The 18,805-nt window shown below is 35.4% G+C and overlaps 1 protein-coding gene across 2 annotated transcripts in view; it reads left to right on the top strand.

Moving 5' to 3' along the window:
- The window catches only part of POT1 (protection of telomeres 1), a 74,547-nt gene extending 57,273 nt beyond the window's left edge, over positions 1–17,274 (top strand). Inside the window, exons 14-20 of one of the 2 annotated variants that reach the window (XM_027458175.3) lie at positions 282–438; positions 4,618–4,823; positions 7,634–7,769; positions 9,469–9,563; positions 11,056–11,147; positions 14,528–14,633; positions 15,629–17,274. In XM_027458175.3, coding sequence (XP_027313976.3) covers positions 282–438; positions 4,618–4,823; positions 7,634–7,769; positions 9,469–9,563; positions 11,056–11,147; positions 14,528–14,633; positions 15,629–15,741 — 905 coding nt within the window. In that variant the 3' untranslated portion in view covers positions 15,742–17,274. Of the gene's footprint in view, positions 1–281; positions 439–4,617; positions 4,824–7,633; positions 7,770–9,468; positions 9,564–11,055; positions 11,148–14,072; positions 14,239–14,527; positions 14,634–15,628 lie in introns of those variants that run through there. The other variant, XM_072033190.1, reaches the window with a different exon arrangement.
- Positions 17,275–18,805: the final 1,531 nt, after the last annotated feature.

The following is an 18,805-nucleotide window of genomic DNA, read 5'->3' on the forward strand; positions in this document are numbered from 1 at the left end:
TAAGAATTATTATAAGATTCTAAGTTTATGAATTGTATTTATTTATAAAGGAATACAACATGTAGGTATCTTATTTCCAAATGTTATGTTTCTACACCGTGGTCCCACAGCCTTTTCTTAAAGGCTGTAGTAGCATGTTGTATTAATAAAACTGAGGCTGCAACTTTGAGGGGTAGGAGAAGGAGAGAATTAAGAGAAAATGCATACTTGCAGTGGCTGTTCTGCATATTCCAAATATGTTGTTTAATAGGTATGTGTGGCTTTTTTTTGTTGTTTTGCAGTATTGACAGATCATCAGGATTTGAGTAACACAGAACTGAAAACTATTCGGAACAGCAGAGCTCCTCAACAATATCGCATTAGAGCAAAGCTGAGAACTTTTAAACCCCAGAAGCTCTATCAATCTGTTAAACTTCATTGTTCCAAATGCAATTCTTTGTAAGTGCTTTACGCAGTAAAAGTAATTTAGAAATTGTTCCATGTGTTTTAGGATGTCTAAATTTTCAGTGTATTTTTATCTTCTTTTTGTGTAAAATGAGCTGAAGTTAAATGTATTTCATTTTGAGCAAAGATTTGAAGCTCACTGGTAATAAGAAAATTTGAAATCATCAGATGGATTGCAGTTACAGGATCCTTTTTGCACTTTCAAAACAATTTTTCTTTATGTTCAAGTTTGACAGTGAGCATTCCTTACACTGACATTGTATTTAAGTACTTGGTTCTGTCTTGCGGATTTAAAACAGGATGTGCAAAAGGGTGTGATAGTCATAGAATCATAGTCTCTAAATTATGGTCAGCATTATTATGTCTTTGGATAAGAAGTGAATCTTCCAGAGGAGGCATCTTTTCTTGATCCAAAAATACCAGGGAAATAACATTCATCTCACTATTTTTGTCTTTTTTCTGACTCGAGTCAGTTTGCTCACCAATTTTATGGTTGTTGTTTCCCTTGTAATGTGGTTTCTCATTGTATCAATAATGTTTGATTAAATGATCTCACCTAAAAACAGCCATTTCTACTGTAATCTCTCCAAAATGGGGGAAAGTTTGTTTGACACAGTCTATTTTCAATTAAAATATAAAGTGACATGCATTTTAGTGCTATTCATGATCATCCAAATCCTGTATCACTTTTTTTGTGTGTGTAGGTTAGCCTCACATCAGTCCTGAGCAAACAGCTTTATATTAAACTGGTGTAAACTATTGCCTTCTTTAAGTGATGGCATGTTAGCATTCTCCTACCCTTTTGGATTTTTTTGTATAATCAAAATTTATTACAAATGAAAGTCACTGAGACAAGAAAATGCCCATACTAGCTTTTCCTGGTGCTTTTGGGTACAAAGTAATACGCTTGCTCCTTTAACGGTATTTCTTGTCAGATGTTGTTTTAACATTATCTTGGTTGCTAATGTAAGAAGTAGTGCTTCATCATCTTCAAAACATAGAAGTACTTGATCTTTATTACCAAGTATAAAAAGGAAATAATTACCAACTCTCTGCTACTTTTTTATATATACTTGCCAACTCTGTATAAGCCTGTAGAATTGGTAGGATTTTGTTTGTTCCTTTTGAGCTTTATCCTTATCCCACAATTTTACTTGACTTTTATATAAATTCTTGACTTGTTAGATTCTCCATTCCTGTTCGAGTCTCCTGCTGTTTCACGTATTGCTGCCATCTTTTTGCCTTATAATTAGGGCAGACTTTCAACCAGAAAGATTTGCAAGGCTTCAGTTAGAGTATTTCTTACTGCTGCTACTGCTACCATCCTGCAGCAGTGATGAGACTACTTGCAGTGATTTTCCAGAAATTTAGCTTCTCTGTTCTCAACGTTGTGTGTCAGGTGAAAGGAATCAGTGAAATGTAATACTGCAGCTTGAGTTCATAAGTTAAAAGGCCAGAGAAGGAAATGTGATTCTTATATATTCTGTTGTGGCAAAGAAGTCGTTTCCTGTTTTTGGCATATACTAGAGAGCTTGACTGAACAAAGTTCAATGTGAGTTTAAACCTTTAACTTTCTGCAGTAAGATGCTTATAATTCTTCATACATAAAGCCCTTGTGAGAGGTGTGGTTTTTGTTTTTTTTTTTCAGACTTCAAAAGATTGCCTCTAAATAGCAAAATATTCTCAGAATGATTGAGATTGGAAGGATCTTGTGGAGGTCATCTGGTCCAACCTCCCTGCTCAGGCATGACCACCTAGACTATGTCCATGTGGCTTGTGAATATTTCCAAGGAGACTCTGTAGGGAAGGGAGGGAGACTCTGCAGCCTTTCTAGGCAACCTGTTCCATCACTCAGCCACCAAAGTGTTTCGTGATGTTCAGACAGAACCTATTGTGTTTCAGTTTGAGCGCTTTACCTCTTGTCCTGCTGCTGGACACCACTGAAGAGAGTCTGGCTTTGTCCCCTCTGCCCCTTATATGAATTGATTAGATCTCCCCTGAGCCTTCTGTTCTCCAGGATAAACAACAAACAAAAAAAACCTCTCTCAGCCTTTCCTGTAAGAGAGATACTCCAGTCCCTTAATCATTTTTGTGGTCCTTTGTTGGACTATGTTATGTACAAGTCTTTCTGATTTACTGGGGAGCCCAGAACTGGACACGGTATTCCAGCTCTGGCCTCACCACTTCAGAGTAGACGGTAAGGATCACTTCCCTTGACCTGCTGGCAATACTTTGCCTAATGCAGCCCAGGCTGCTATTAGTCCTCTTTATGGTGAGGGTGCACTGCTGACTTATTTTCAGCTTAGTGACCACTGGGACCCCCAGATCCTTTTCTGCAGAGTTGCTTTTGAGCTGGGTAGTCCCCAGCATGTACTGGTGCATGGGTTTATTCTTCCCCCTGTGCAAGGCTTTATACTTCCCCAAGGTCCCGGTGAACTTCCCTGTCAGACCATTTCTCTAGCCTGTTGAGGTTCTCTTGGATGGCAGTATGACCCTCTGGTGTATCTTCCACCCCCTCCAGTCATCAGCAAACTTGCTGGGGCTGCACTTATCATTCAGATAACTAATGGAGGTGTTAAACAGGACTGGATCCTGTATTGACCCCTGGGGTACTCGGCTAGTTACTGGCCTCCAGTTACACTTTGCACTGTGTGCACCACAATCACCATCCTCTGGGCCCAGCTCTTTCCAAGTCACTTCACTGTCTGCCCATTCAGCCTACTCATCAACAGCTTGTCTATGAAGATATTACGGGACTTATTGTCAAAAGCATTACTAAAGTTCAGGTGGACAACGTCTGCATCTCTCCCCTCATCTACCAGACTGCTCATTTCATCATAGAAACTTACAAAGTAGGTCAAGCATGGTTTCCCCTTGGTGAATCCCTGCTGACTACCAGTGATGATTTTCTTGACCTTCATGTACCTGGAAATGGTTTCTGGGATTATCTGCTCCATCTTCTTCCCAGGGACAGAGATGAGGCAGCACAGCCTTTAGTTCCCCATGTCCTCCTTGCCCTTTTTTGTAGATGGGAGTAATATTTGCTTTTCTCTGTTATTGATATAAATGGAAATAGTTTTATTTGTATATACACACTAAAGAGATTACAACCCTCAGGTTTTATTTTGCTGAAAACCAATTTGTTCCATTCCTGCCTGTGCAGGAAATCTACAGGCTGTAGAGGCCAGAAGTTTAACTTTTCCATTTAAAATAGTTATCCAGGAACACAAATGGAAAGAGTTCACATGAACAGCAGCAGTGTGCTCATGAAATGAAAGTTCAGGTTCAACAAGACTTTTGTGTATCAATTTTATAGCAGAAGAATATCAAAGTTTGGGCTTTATAGGCACGAATAGTTCTATTCACTGGTTAAAGCTAGCTGCTCTTGGGTTTGAAAGATAAATCATCAAAGTAAACTGTAGGATTTGTTGGTATATTCTCTTTAACTCTACTCTGAAGATTGCTATCTACTTTCTTCCAGTATTTTATGAAATAGCCCATGCGCTGCCCAGGCAGGTCTGTCTTGCTTAGGAAAAAACATCCTAATGTGTTTTTTTTTTCTTTCTGTACCACCTGTTGGCTCTTTTCCTGTTGGCAATGCTGTTAAAATTTGAATTCCTTGCATTATTTCCCTGTGGGTGACAACTGGAAATGTATGAATGGTGCTCTAATACAAAAAAAAAAAAGTCTGTGATGCAGAGTTGCAGATTTTGCTTTTACAGTGCATATGTGAAGCAATTCTTCTTTTGCATTTTTTTTTTTCTTTCTCCAAAATACATAAAGTAAAATAGGCTGGAGCATAAAACTGGAATTTGTATGAGCTTGCAAAGTCTTTTAATTCCTCTAAAGCAGTATGCAATTGTGTGGCTTTTTTAAGGCCTAACTGAAATCTCTTAAATCTCTTATTTGTTTTTCCATGGATTTACATGTGTGAACAAAGCCACTAGGCTGCCTTTGCTCATAGGTAAACTTACATTACTCCATACATTTGTTAAAATGGAATTGATTTTTCTTAATATAATTTGCTATATAGCTCTTAATGTCTAAATTGATGTAAAAATATATATTTTTTTCCTTTATATACTTTGTCTTATGACTTAATATTTATTCAGAGTTCTGTCTTCCTTGTTGCTAGATTTAGCATTTACATATTAATTTTGGAAATGGTTTTAGGCAAGAAGTTCCAAATGGAGATGCCTTTGACTTAATTTTGCAAGAGTGTGCAGTTATTCCTTCAAACCCAGAATTACACAGTACGTCCTGGTATGAATCTGTAACGTGGACTACACAAGACCAGAAACAAAGGAAAATAACTATTCATTTTGTAAAGCACGATGAAATGCTTCTATACCCTGAAGATACCTTGCTTATGATAGAAGGTAAGATAAATAAAATACAAATACATCACTTCTTATGGCACAGTGTCCACTCTGGGTGTGTATATATATAAATAATTAAACAAAGTTAAGATATGTTCAATTTACATTCAGTGTAAATAGTAATAATCATAAAGGCATTTCCTTAAAAAAGGAAAACTCAGCTGGAACTTTGTTAATGTTGTAGACATGGATGAAAATGTAATCTTTGAAGGCTCATAAGATTGGTCAGGTTCTTCTTCTACCTATCTTAAGCTATCTTAAGCTAAGTGGTTCTCCTGAAATTAACATCTGGCTATGTTTTTTTCCAGCTGTGCTTACTGTTTTTTGGTTCACATTTGAAGTCTGGTTGAGCCTTCTAAAAATAATTTTTAGTCTTAATACTGTAAAGGTTTGGAAGTCATATGAGTCAAACTTACATTTAACTTTGTCAGCCTCTGGATGTCAGTGTTGTTTCAGACAAATAGAGCTTCTCGCAGCATGTTTCTTTTTTAAAATCAGATTTGCTTCAGGGGAGAGAAATATCCACTAAAGTTAAAATAAAGTAATTTAGCAAGAATCCAAATAAGGAAGATTTTTGATAGAATAAGAGTAATAAATTCTCAGTACAAAACAAAGTCCTTAATTGTGCTGAAATATTGGTGTGAATAAGTAAATGTGAGTCAGGTGGTCTTTTGCATTGGGGTCAATAGCAAACCACTTCTGTTTCCTGTTATCTTTTATGTTTGATTAGTTCTAATAGCAGGCTTATGCCTCTGACATGTTCGAAAAGGGGTTTGTGTGTGTAATCCAACCGTATCTTTGCGGGGAAAAAAAAGAAATAAGAAAATATTTCTAATGTGTTCTTTTAAAATAATTAAAACATAACTTGTTCTTTTTCAGATACTAAAATGCCAGCAACTAAGTATCTGTGCATATGGAAATATGTGCTTCATGTTGGAGCATAATCAGTGTTTTAGCTCCTTTTTTTCCCAGGACATTGATCATGAACCCTTTCCAAGCCACATGCAAGCCACTTCCATTTTACAAGTTTTTGGAGATTAAGATTTTGAAGTCTCCCTAGAAATCTTCCTAGTACTTTTCCAAATATAGACCAAACTCCAAGGCCAAATGCATTATGACAATTAATAGGCACGGTCAAGTTTCTGTTTGCTTGTTAAACACAAGCAAATTTCTCTTGTCTAACGTGAGACTCTATTCTTCCATACGATCATTATACTGAAGCAAGAACTTCTTGCCTTGTGTTTGGCACCTATTGCACTGGAATTGAGGAAATAGTTGGATAATGGACAGAACTTTTAGGTGAGCCTTCATAGGGAGTGAGGGAAATCTATAACCATTGGTGCAGATCAGTTGAACTGAAGAGTGAAGTGTTAGTTAACACATAGATTATTGCTGCTTGCATATTCTCGTTATTTCTAATGATATGAATCACAGTGATTTCACATAACCCCTGGTAATTCTGTATGTTTTATGCTAGTCTCTTAGGAGCCAGAACACATTCACTTGATGCAACTTCATATTAGAGCAAAGTTGAAAGTCTAGAGGACTTTTAGCAATGCCATAGTTAAAACTACCCTGAATTCTGTATATTTATTCCTTTGATGAGAGTTAGACAGCATATGAGAGTCTTTAACTACATCACTAGACTTGGAGGACCTTTGGAGAAGCTATTTCAAATATATCTGTCTGTTTTCCTTAAACTTTTTTGATCAGATGTTCACTGAGGATGTTTTATGTTATTGTGCATTTTTGTATCACCAGTGAACCTTTATTGATATACGCCTGTATTGATTTCTTCTCTAGTTACATCTGCAATACAAGTTACAAATATATACATTAAATATTTTGCATTCCAGTGCCATAATTGCTTGTAATGAAATCTTTGAAAGGTCTTAATTATAGTTAGTGATAAACAATAGTTGTAGAAAACATTTATTTTGTTTACTTTTTTATTATGTGTTGTTCATTAGTTGATTAAATAATATATTTTTATTGAACTACTATTTCCAGATAAATAAGGAGGAACTGCTGACTGCCTCAAGTGTAGAGAGGCCTCGCAGAGAGATCTTGACAGACTAGAGGGCTGGGCAGTCACCAACCAAATGAAGTTTAAAAAGAGCAAGTGTTAGATTCTGCACCTGGGGTGGAGGAGTCTTGACAATGTCTTTACACAGACTGGGGCAGAAGAGGCTGGAGAAATCCCTTTCTTAGATTCCACGGATACAGATCTAGGGTTTTTGGTTGACAACAAGTAAGCTAGCAGCATGCCCTGGCAGCCAAAAGGGCCAACCATACCCTGGGGTGCATCAGGCATGGCATTGCTAGCCAGTCAAAGGAAGGGTTTGTCACTGTTCCGTGCTGGTCAGGCCTCCTGTCAAATGTGATGCGTTTAAATTGGTACTTTTTCATAACCTAATGATTGAAAATTAATAGATTTTTGCGACTTAGAAGCTGGAAAAGCAGTTACTAAGATGAAGTTGCACACTTTATTTATTTTTTTTAAGACAATTGCTAGTAAAATCATAGTAGAAATTATAGGGAAGTGATTTTAACTAAATAGAGCTTCATGGTTAGCATGATAACTCTAAGGAAGATATTAAGACATCTGCTCTAATAAATTTCCATCTTTGATTTTTCTTTAATTGAGTTTGATGTTGAGGTAGTGAGAAGACCTTTTTTCCTTTTTTTCCCATAATGGATTTCAGTTTTTAGTGAAAGTCCTGAAATGAGCATCCAGTCAGCCAAGCAACACAACTTGTTCAATTTATGCTTGATTACAGTTTAAGAAAACATTTTTCTGTTTTTAATAGGTGGAACATCAAAAGAAATCTGGAAACTTACAAGAAGATTTAAATGTGTTATTCCTGTGAGATCTACAAAGAATGATCTTGAATTATTAGATCTTTCAGCTCCTTTTCTTTTACAAGGAAAAGTAAAATATTATGGGTAGGTTAAAGGTATTTATTAATATTTAAAGAGTTTCAATATTAAACAGAGATCATTTACTTCATTAATTCAAATGACAGCGATCAAGGAATAATGTGTCCAAAGAATCTTTGATACAAAGGATGTATAAAAGCATCCTTTTGACTGAACTGTAGTTGGGTATCTTGCTCACTTGCAGTATAAAATAAACACCTTTAATTACACAGCAAACCAGCTTCAGTCTTGCCTTTGGTCTGTGTTTACAGCATTAACTACATAGACAAATGTGCATATGAGCCTCTTCAGGCTGCAGAATGCCTAAATCTTCATTTTGAGTCCAAATCTCCTATTTTCTGGACAGTCAAATACCATTTTCTGGTCTTAGTCAGTAGACTAAGATCAAAACATATGTTGCTTTAAAATTGTAAGCTGTTTTTTTTTCCCACATAGATAACGCAGACCCCAGAAAATGAATTCAGGCTGTCGATCCAAGTCTTGTTCTCTCTCTAATTCCTAGTGTTGGGAAAGCCTGATTTTGGACAACCTTTTCTCACCATTTGTTGTATATTGAGATCCACAACACTGCAAAATACCTTGCCTGTTTGTGGATGCCAGTAGCTGTAGGAACATCTTCAACAGATGTCTGAATTCCACAGTTCCCAGAGCTGTGGAATGTAGTACGCTCATCTAGGTCTGCCGTCAGTGCTGTGACTTGGAATACTTTTTTCCTGTTCAATGAATGCTAGCAGCAGTATGTTTTCCCAGTACTGCACAGCAGCATACAGGTCAGAAAACTCAAATACCAGTTTACCTCATGCAAGCTACTAAGTCCTCCTTCTTGGCAGTCCTAATAACTTCAAGCAGAGCTCTCTAGTGTGTTGCACTACTTCAGGCCTGTAGGCAGTAATAAATAAATAAAATCTATGCAGAAATACTGCGTATTTTATGTGAACCCGAGTGCCCTCCCGTAAGAGCCTGATAAAATGAATACAAATGCCATTTACTGTATATTGTTTTGACCTTTCCAAATGTGGCTGTTCACAACTTTCTGAAATAAATAAAATTAACTTCATTGAGCTTGGCTTCATATACCTTGGATGGAATTAGGCCTGTTGACTTTTGACACGTAGCTCAAATAGATAGAAACCAAATTAAACATGTACTAACTGTAATATGCTAGCACAGAAGCTTAATTTGGAAAAAATAGCTGTTCTGTTATTTTGCTTCTTGAGGAAAATGAGAACAACTTCAGAAATTTTTCAATATTTTCATCCACTTGCAGCATTTACGTACTATGTCACACTGTGTCAAATTCATAATTATATGTAAATATGTCAGCAGTAAAAGAATTAATAGCTTTAATAGCTCAATTAATGTTTAAACATGGGTAAAGCCAAATTTCTCTTCTAAACCTGTTGTGTTTTTAGAAGATGCTGTAAGTTCTGTTTAATTCTTGCTATTACAAAATAAGATGTTGTTTGTATTGCTGAATAACTCAGTGGTGATATTTCTTCTCGGGGATGACTCAAAACCAGCAGTAAGGATTTTGCTATAGTCTAAAGCCTGCATGTCCAGTGAAATAGTTGTTTAAAGCATCAATAGAAATACTTTATGCTCCCATTGAGTAAGGAAATTTGAATGATTTATTTTCTGTGCAGAAAGCCTCTAGTATTAACCTTTCTGTGTTTGGTTGGTCTTACAATCTTGTTTTAAATGCTAGGTGCAAGCAGTGTTCAACTCCAAAGCCTATTAAGCATCTAAGTTCCTTGGCAGCAGAACCACGACCATCATGGGAACCAACCGAAATAGCACAAGGTCAGCTGATGTGATACTGTCCTAAAAGTATTTTGTGTTCTGATTCTTAAGTGTGTATACAAAACAGCTTGGTTTGCGGGTTGCAGTCTTGTAAATTGTGGCTACCTTTGAGTACAAAGCTGTAAAATTTATTCACCTTATACAAACTGAAATTAAATATTTACTTTTTTTCATAGTATGAATTAAATATCCTATACGTTGAATAGTTTATTCTACCATAGGTGTCACTAGTAAAGCTTGTCATAGTACAGATGTAATTAATCTTTGTTTGCATCAGTTCAGATGTCTTTTTTGAGCTGTGTACATGCTTGCAGTATTAGAAATTAGTAATGCTTTTCCTTTTGAACATGCAGTTTTTATGACCTGACTAAAGCAAGTCTTATTTAATGATTAATGAAGTTAAACTTTTCATCTGCAAGCCATATCATGCTAAGCATATTGCAGAGTCTGAAAGAATTACAAGATAAGAGGAAATATACAATAATCTGTGTGTTCTTGCTGTGTGTTTTCCCTCTGTTACTTCATGTAGTCAACACACTAAAATGGTGGAGGGAAAACGGAGCTTAAAACTTCATAACATGTGAAGGAAAAATAAAAGCATGTTTTCATGCTTATTAATTCATGTTCTTATATATTAAGTTGGAATGTCTAGCAATATCTAAGCTTGATAAAGATTTCATAAAAGAAAAAAGTATTTGAGCAATACAGTGGTTATATGAAATTGACATTCTGTTAAGTAAATGTAAATACATATCTGTGTTGCAGCAGCTATGACTGACATGTAATCCTCAAAATGAAAGCATTGTTAATTAAATGCTTTTCAGCATTTACATTATTTTATGTATATTATTCTTTCATCATCTGTATTTTCAGATTAAATGATAACCAACAAGTATATCAGATAAAACATAAAATGGCTAGCCAATTATGTGCCCAGAAGAGATTGATGCTGACTTGCAGTAACTTTGTAAGTTTAAGATGTTTGCAGGATAATGGTTGCTGTTACCAGCGAGATAATGAATATAGTCACCTATAATGGATTATTTTCAGAACTGCCAGTAAAATTCTTCTGAGTAAGGGTTTACCTGGTAGCTTTTATTACGTCATATTGAAAAAAAGTGTTTTCTTCAGAAGATATGTTTTCAGGTGGAATACTGTTTTACCACTGAATTAAGAGCAAGTCTCTTTAACTTCTATGAGTAAGAGTAGGAGGACCCTACCAAAAGATAGGATCCCCGATCTAAGCAAATATTATCTTTTCTTTTACTGAGGTAAGAATATTCTAAAATGTCTCTGTATTTGTAGAGCTTCACTTGTTAAAGTGTTTCCAGGCAAAGTGCAATGTGCTCTCAAAGTATGAACAGAGAGCCTGACTTATGCTTTTAATTACAGTATTCAAAGTAAGTTACCAGTAAAGGAGGGATAGTGTCAGTTTCAGTTGTTATGGTCTTGTGTATTCACTACATAAAAACAAGTCCATTTTTTTCTTCAGTTTTAGGTATTGAACCACTTCAGTATGTTTTTATTATGAAGTTTACACTGGTTGATGGAACAGGAGCACTAAATGCATACCTTTTTGATTATGTAAGTAAACCTTGGTAAAGGCAGACTATATGGATTCTGTTCATTTGGAGTTTATTTGTTACTAGAATAGCAATTGCGTATATGTAGAAGTATTTGTTCTAAGTTACCTGCATTGTTTTATGGTGACCACTACAAGTGTTATAATGTTATTGGTACTGTGCGTCAGTGAAGATGCACAGAAAGTGATTTTTATTAATTTTTCAATAAAATATCAGAGTATAGAATATCAAAGAATAACGTCAAAGCTGAAGCTAATAGATAATTTTATCTTTCCATAGACTTTTATACATGGTGTAATTTCACTTTTTTGGCAGTGTTATATTCTGGAGCCTGAAAGCTGTGTTAATGAGTTTAAAGATTTACGCAGGTAGCTTCTCAGTTAGTTCAAAATCTCATGACTGCTTTTTTTAACTCCTAGCAGAATCTTAGTTGTCCATTTAGTAATTCCTGGTTTGTTTTTCCATATGAAGTAGAAGAGGCCTTGCTTCCCTGGATCCCAGGCTGTAGCTATAGCCAGACAGATTAGTCTTTGATTCCTGAAGCAGTTTATTCCACTGCTCTGCTAACCTTAGGTAACCTTTGCTAACTTAATTAATCTTTCAGTCTTCTCTGAAGCAACCAAAGGCCACTGAGACACTGAAGAACACATACTTTTCCTGTCACTACACACTGAATGAGTTTTCCTTCTGAAGACTGAAAAAAGTATATGATAGTATTATGTACATATAAAACACAACCGTATAAGAGTTTTTATCTTTTTTTTCCATATCAAACAATATTTCCATATTAAACATATTTACAAAGAGTTCTTTATAAACTCTGATCATTCTCAGTGTTGTTCTGGGTTCTTTTCAGCTGGCCCACATTTTCCTTGAAGTGCTAACCCAGTACCCTAGCATGAGTTATTGCCAGATAATGCTTCTGTCCGTAACTATAATGGTGATCATTGAATTTCTTGCTTCCTGATTCATGCTTGATATAATCCCTTCATTTCTGAGCAGAACCTCAGCTTTAAGAAATTATTTTACATTCTTTGTGCAAAAAGTGATGCAAAGTGACTTTGTGCAAAGTTGATTTGACTTGCTGAAATCCATTATTTTATATAAGTATGTAGTGGAAAGTGTTTTTGTTGTTGTTTTGTTTGTTTCTGTCTTAATGCCCTTCCAGTTTGTGAAAAAGTAATTTTATTCTTCCCTCCTGTATACTTGCAGTTCCCTCAGCTTTGTTTTGCTTGTAAACATAGTGTACGTATTTGTTATTCCATAAAGCATGTCACATGAAAAATCCTCAAAAGCACCAGATTTAGGACAGCCTACTGCATAATCCACCTCGGATGATCTCACATTTTGACAGTAAACTTCTAATAACTACTCTTCAGGATTTTTTTTGTTGTTGCTCTCCTTTTTACTCTAATTCATAAGCTTTATTATTAGATTACCAGTTTGATGCACAAAGATGGTTTGAGGAAGAATTTTCTGTAGAACTGAAGGTGAATGATTTCTGACTGAAAAGAGATTGTCATTGCTTCTTACATCTCCAGTCCAGGGCAGAAGATGATATTAGTCTAGCTATCTGCCTTAGTGAGCTTGCTCCTTCAAATATATTGTTCTGTGCAATAAAAATATGTGTCATTCTATACTTTTTTTAAAACATATGCATGCACACACTTTTAGGTATTGGCATAGATTTTGAGATGGTAGATTGACCATTTTGAAAGGGGAAAGCAATCAAAAAAGTGAGAAGAACTTGGTATTAAATTGTAACTTTGTCTTTATATAAGTTCGTCTATGTGTTTTCTTATTCCAGTAATTCATAGCTGGGAATATTAGGATCTCAGAATAAACTACTGGAGTAATACATCTGCCCAAGTGGAAATGAGTCAGCATAGTGGCACTTAGGACTTATAATTTTCTTCAAATTGTGTCAGAGAAACAATTTTGTGGGATTTTTTTCCCTGCAATAATACACTTTAATACATAGTACTATTAAATGCTATTAAATATCAATCGTACTATATTTATATATTGTTTTACTAAACAATGTTGAATGTGACTTTGAAAAGAATGATTTTCCTTGTCTAATTTCAAGACTAAGTAAAAATAATAATGGAGAAAAATGTGTTTTCTTAAATACCACAGTGTATTAGCAGCAAAGGATGTCAAAGACTGCAAACCTTATTTGAACTAGTAGTCTTCTTCTACTGTCTGTTGTCACTTTGTGTAAAGAAATTAAACTGCAAAAGGGAGATGGGGAAAAAGATTTTAAACCACCTCTTGATTCAGAATTCCAGAAATCTTTAATTCAGAGTAGCCTGGATTCTTATCAGATATTGCTCAGTACTGTAGCTCAGCTGCAGGAAAAAGAAACAACAGTTCTTTCTGAAGTGCCAGCTGCCATTCCTGCTAGTGGTAACTTCAAAGGCAACCAAGCCCGAACTCTGGTCCTTTAGCATCACCTGAGATGGAACTGAGCTACTTTGAAGTACAACTTTCCTATAAAAGTGTGACTGGAAGCTGGTGTAATGCTCTCAGTTCTTTTCTTTCTTTATGTAATCATTGAAGGAAAATATCGAAAAGGTGAATAGTCAGAAGAACTTGGAGTGAGAGGAAAAAGTAGTTCTGTGTGTCAGTTTTGCTACAAGATTACCTGCTATCAATTAGTTCTGTTAAATGTCTTATACACAAAAAGTAGATTATTCTGTGTTTATTTTTTTAAAAAGGAGCAGTTGCCATCAAAAATTTGAACTCACTTTGGAAGCTATAAGGTGAATAGCCCTGAGAGATACAAGATTGGGTAACAAGCTTGGAAAGAATAAATGGGAGTTTTGTCAGCGATGTTACTGTATACAGTTTAAAAAAAAATAATACAAAGAAGAGGTTTATCTAACATTTCCTTGCTCCATTTGTGTTTTATTCTTCCATGCAGAAATGCATCCTGCATCATGAGCCCTTCTCCATTGTTTTTAAACTTTCAAAAAGTGGAACTCAAAGGAATTCCACTTGAACTCCCTTTAAAGTGTGAAAGTATGAAGCCAAATTGCAGTGCCCCCTTGTTTTCAAAGGGCTGACTGTCCTCTCTCACCTTAACATTGTCTCGTAATGGAGATTTATGAGAAATACTTGCCAATTGCATGTACACACTTATGTATGCAGGTGAGTTAGTAATATATAGAGAGTTGGGTGGCTGTAGTCCCTAAATACTAAGGAATACTGAAATACAGGCTACTGTTTTTTTCTGACAGTTTGTTGTCTTCCTGTTAAAAATCATATTTTTCTTCTGTTAACTCTGGATAATTTAAGTTCTTTAAAAGGACAGTCAGGATTCTGGCTAATGATTTCTTACCCTTCTTCCAACACTTTATGCTTTCTGTTCTCTTTCAGGAGAAGTTCTTCCAAATTCCCGCCTCTGAAATCTTAAGTAATAATTTTCTTCAGCAAAAGATGCAGATGACCATGAATACGCTTTGTCCTCCAGGAAGAAAATTAGGTTAGATTGATGTTATTTTAAAGGGGGTGAGAAGGGAAGGGGTCTTTTTGTCTGTTGTTACATATGCAAAGTCTTAAAATTGAACTTATGTATGGGTAAAACACAGAATTAATAAATTCAGGGAGTCCAAGCATTCCAATTAATATGCTTTTATGTATTTCTTCTATATAACTCTATATAAAGGGATCTAGAAGACCCTTTTGAGAAAGAAAAGTAATGGTTCAGTAAATCTTCGTGTGGCATGCAGGGGTGTTTGAATACAGTTATGTTTAGGTAGGCACTAACATGTTGATTGTATTCATACAGAAGTTTCCCAGAACTGTACTGAATGTACATATTAGGGTAAACTGAAAGGGAATTCAGTGTATTGCTCATGCTGCGGGTGAGATTCTTCTTCTGAATGCACATACTGATTTAGAGCATCCCGTGCTACAGGAAACATCCGTGGAAATAAAGCAAAAAAGCTTCAGTCCAAATTCATTCAAAGAGAGTTACATACAGTATTTCTGCTATGGCAGAAATTATCTATGCCCAAACCACACACATCCAAGGTAGCCACAGCTCCAACCACAGGAGCATATTCCACAAAGTACATGGATATAGATGACAACCATACCAGAGTCTTTACTTTTAAAAATTAACCCTGGTGTAAAAGATTCCATTTGAGACCAATTTCATTAGTCTTAGTATCACTGAGATGAGTTTTTATTATTAAGAGGTCTTCATGCTACACTGTTGTATAACTACAACCAAGTGGTGTGGGGGCGGGACTGGTCTGGGAGGCTGATTGTCACTGAATACCATGTCAGATGGTGCAGGAAATTTTAACATACGAAACGGAATACTAGTTATGAATTTTAATTTCAAATTAGTAATTCATTTTTATTCTCTTTAAATATTTTACATATTGAGATCCTAGTTAAGATCCTGCTCAAGTTCTACTTCTACAAAAGTTAGAAATTAATATTAAATCATAATTTGGTTTTGATTTGTAGATGACTTGCCATGGCTGGAATGCTTCATCAAGTCCTATAACATCACAGATGGGAATAAACAGCAAGTTTATTACCAAATTTTTGACACTACAGTTGCTGAAGATGTTGTATAGTAATGCGTTACTAGTAGAAAGTAGAAAGTAATTCAGTAAGAATCTTTTTTTTTTTTTTGGGGGGGGGGATTGGAGACTGTATAATAAAACCTATGTTCCTTTCTTAGGAATTCAGTCTGTGTGCATTAAGTTTTAGTTTCTGTATTGAGTTAAAGATAATGGGAATGTTGATTTGATGTATTTACTACATTCCTGGCACACAGCCTTGTGATCTGAGTGCAGTCAGAGGTGGTAAGCAATTAGGTGTCTGATGGAAGCAATCTAGTATCCTGCTATCCTTCAAAAAGGCAGTGATGAGGTTACTTTAAACTGGTGAATTTTACTTAGAAAATGCAGTCAGAATGATGCTGCATTTATATATTAAAATAAGCATTGTCAGAGATATGGAAAAGGAGCTGTTCAGTAAACTTCAAAACTTTTCTGCAAGCATTTTGATGGTGTAAAAATATGACCATGTAATGATTATTACTATTTGGCCCTGTTGGAGACCAAAGTTGTTATCATGTTTATTGTATTGTTGTATCATGTATATTGTTTATATGTTATCATGTTTATTACCTGACTGTGTTTTCAAAGGCTCGCACATAGTGGGGTAAACTTTGTCAGATCACACTGCCCGTGTCTGCTTCTATCTTTCATAATTAGATAGTATGACTAAATTTAGAGAAGCCAAACCAATGTAGTGATGTCATGGCTTGAAAATACTGCTCCACTAGGAAAATTACTTTATGGTATTACTTTGCATTCAGAAGTATATAGGACAAATTCAGGACATATTTGTCCAGTGATAATTAATGTAGAAATCCCTGTCGAATCAAATGCTTCCCATCAGAGAAAAATCACTTAATATTTACAACAGCTGTTTTTTAAGAGAGTTCAGAAGCAAGATGCAATACTTGTAGGTAGATTATTATTTTGATAGTAGATGACACTTTTTTAATTTTTATGGGATGCTTACTAGACTATACAATTTGTCAATTTAAAATTTAATCTACATATTTTCTGATACTTCTGATACTCTAAAAATTTATAGTGAGTTTACGTGCCATAAAACTGGAGAACGTGTTCTTTATTGATCAGTGTATGGGGAGAACGAATATTAAAGGGTGGTTATTGCATATTTACTTTAAAAGCTAGGGAGAAACTCAAGTTTGGAATGGGGCTAGCAGTTTACCAAAGAGCAGTACTGACTTATCAAACATTGCCCGAGTCTGTGAACAGACACATAAAAAGAAAAAATAATTATAAAGGATATTATAAAAGTTCAGATACTGGCAGGATCCCAGTGATTTGAGAAGTTAGGATTTAAATTGAAGGCAATATTTTTTACTTGTATATAGTGCATGAAAACTTTTGAAGATACTTTGATTTTTAGTTTTTTCTTAACAACTGATAACAGATATTGATATTGTACATTTTATTGTAAATAAGTCTTTTCATCACATCCTGTTGTCTGAGATGCCTGTCAGAAAAGTGGCACTTTTCTGCTGTTGAATATTGTATTAAAACGTTTATTAAAGATTTTTCCAAATACTGTGTCTTTTGTATTCAAATTCTAGTTCCTAGTTCATAAGACAGTGAAAACTTAAATCATGAATAGCCTTCCTCCAACAAAATGCATCAAATGAGTGTTTATATAGTTGATGGAAACATGCACATTTAATTCTCTTTCCAAATATAATTTGTAGAAATAATTTTAATTAGTAGTGAAACATTGTGTTTTACAATACTAGAGATCATTGTATAGAAAAAGGAATACTGTATAGAAAAAGGAATCCGTGCACGGAGTTGAAAATATTTTGTTTCATTGGTAGCCTTTATATGGAGCAATGGAAGCCATTGAGATGGGACACTGACCTTTGATTTACTTGTTCTCATCACCTGTGAATGGCTGAATGATGGTTGAAAATCTTCAGATTGCTGTATCCTGGACCTCAACAGAGGGAGGTTTCTGGAAGCTGTGTATTTCAGAGAGCAGCTACTGTTAGCCATTATTAGCAACCTTCTATAACAGAAGTAAAAGTCACATTTCCCATGGTTGATTTCTTAACTGTGTATGTGATTTAAGTTTCTAAAACATTACTAAAATACCATATGTCTCTTTTTAATGGTTTCTGACCTGTTTCAATGTTCTTTTTATATATATATATTCAAAAACACTCCAGAATTGAAACAACAGACATCAGGAAGATGTTGTCTGGACATTAGGAAGGGGTTCTTCACCGAGAGGGTGGTTGCACACTGGAACAGGCTCCCCAGGGACGTAGTCACTGCACCAAGCCTGTCTGAATTTAAGAAGTGATTGGATTGTGCACTTAGTCACATGGTCTAAACTTTTGGGCAGACCTGTGCAGTGCCAGGAGATGGACTTGATGATCCTTATGGGTCCCTTCCAACTCGGGATATTCTATGATTCTATGACTGACAGATCAGGTTAGTGTCTGTGCAGTCAGAACCACTGAAACAGTCCGGGCTTATCTTTCTCATGTCTCATCTTCCTTCATCCATACACATCACAGCATACAGGGTAACTGCATCAAAACATTAGTTTTTCTTGCCACAAGTGTGGAGTAAATGGCAAGTATGCATGGAAAGTAAAGTATACATCACATAGCAACATCACCACTGGGAAGTGCAAAGAATGTCTTTGGAGGAAGTATGAAGCAAATTAAAAAAAAAAAAAAAAAAGCACTAAGGAAACATAAACTCATCACCCCTCACCATCACCAATTGCACAGGTAAGTGTGTAGAAATGATAAAATTGCAATTAAAGAGAGATTTCAGGAGAAAAAAAAAAAGCAAGAAAGCATGTGGAACAGTTTTTTCAGGGATTCCCATATGCTTGACTTCTGAAAGCCTTGTTTTAAGGTCGTTTAAACACATGGTTGGAAGTCTTTCCAGTCAGTTCAATTTAATTAATTTAGTTAATTTTGAAACTCCAACTAAAAAGGATGTACAATAGCAACATACATTACAGAAAGAAGAAGGCATTTCTGGTAAAGTGATCCTGCTGCTCAGTGGTGATTGAACTTTCTCCTCAGCTTCTGCTGCTATGGGATACAGA

Source organism: Anas platyrhynchos, chromosome 1, assembly GCF_047663525.1.
Source record: "Anas platyrhynchos isolate ZD024472 breed Pekin duck chromosome 1, IASCAAS_PekinDuck_T2T, whole genome shotgun sequence".
NCBI lineage: Eukaryota > Metazoa > Chordata > Aves > Anseriformes > Anatidae > Anas > Anas platyrhynchos.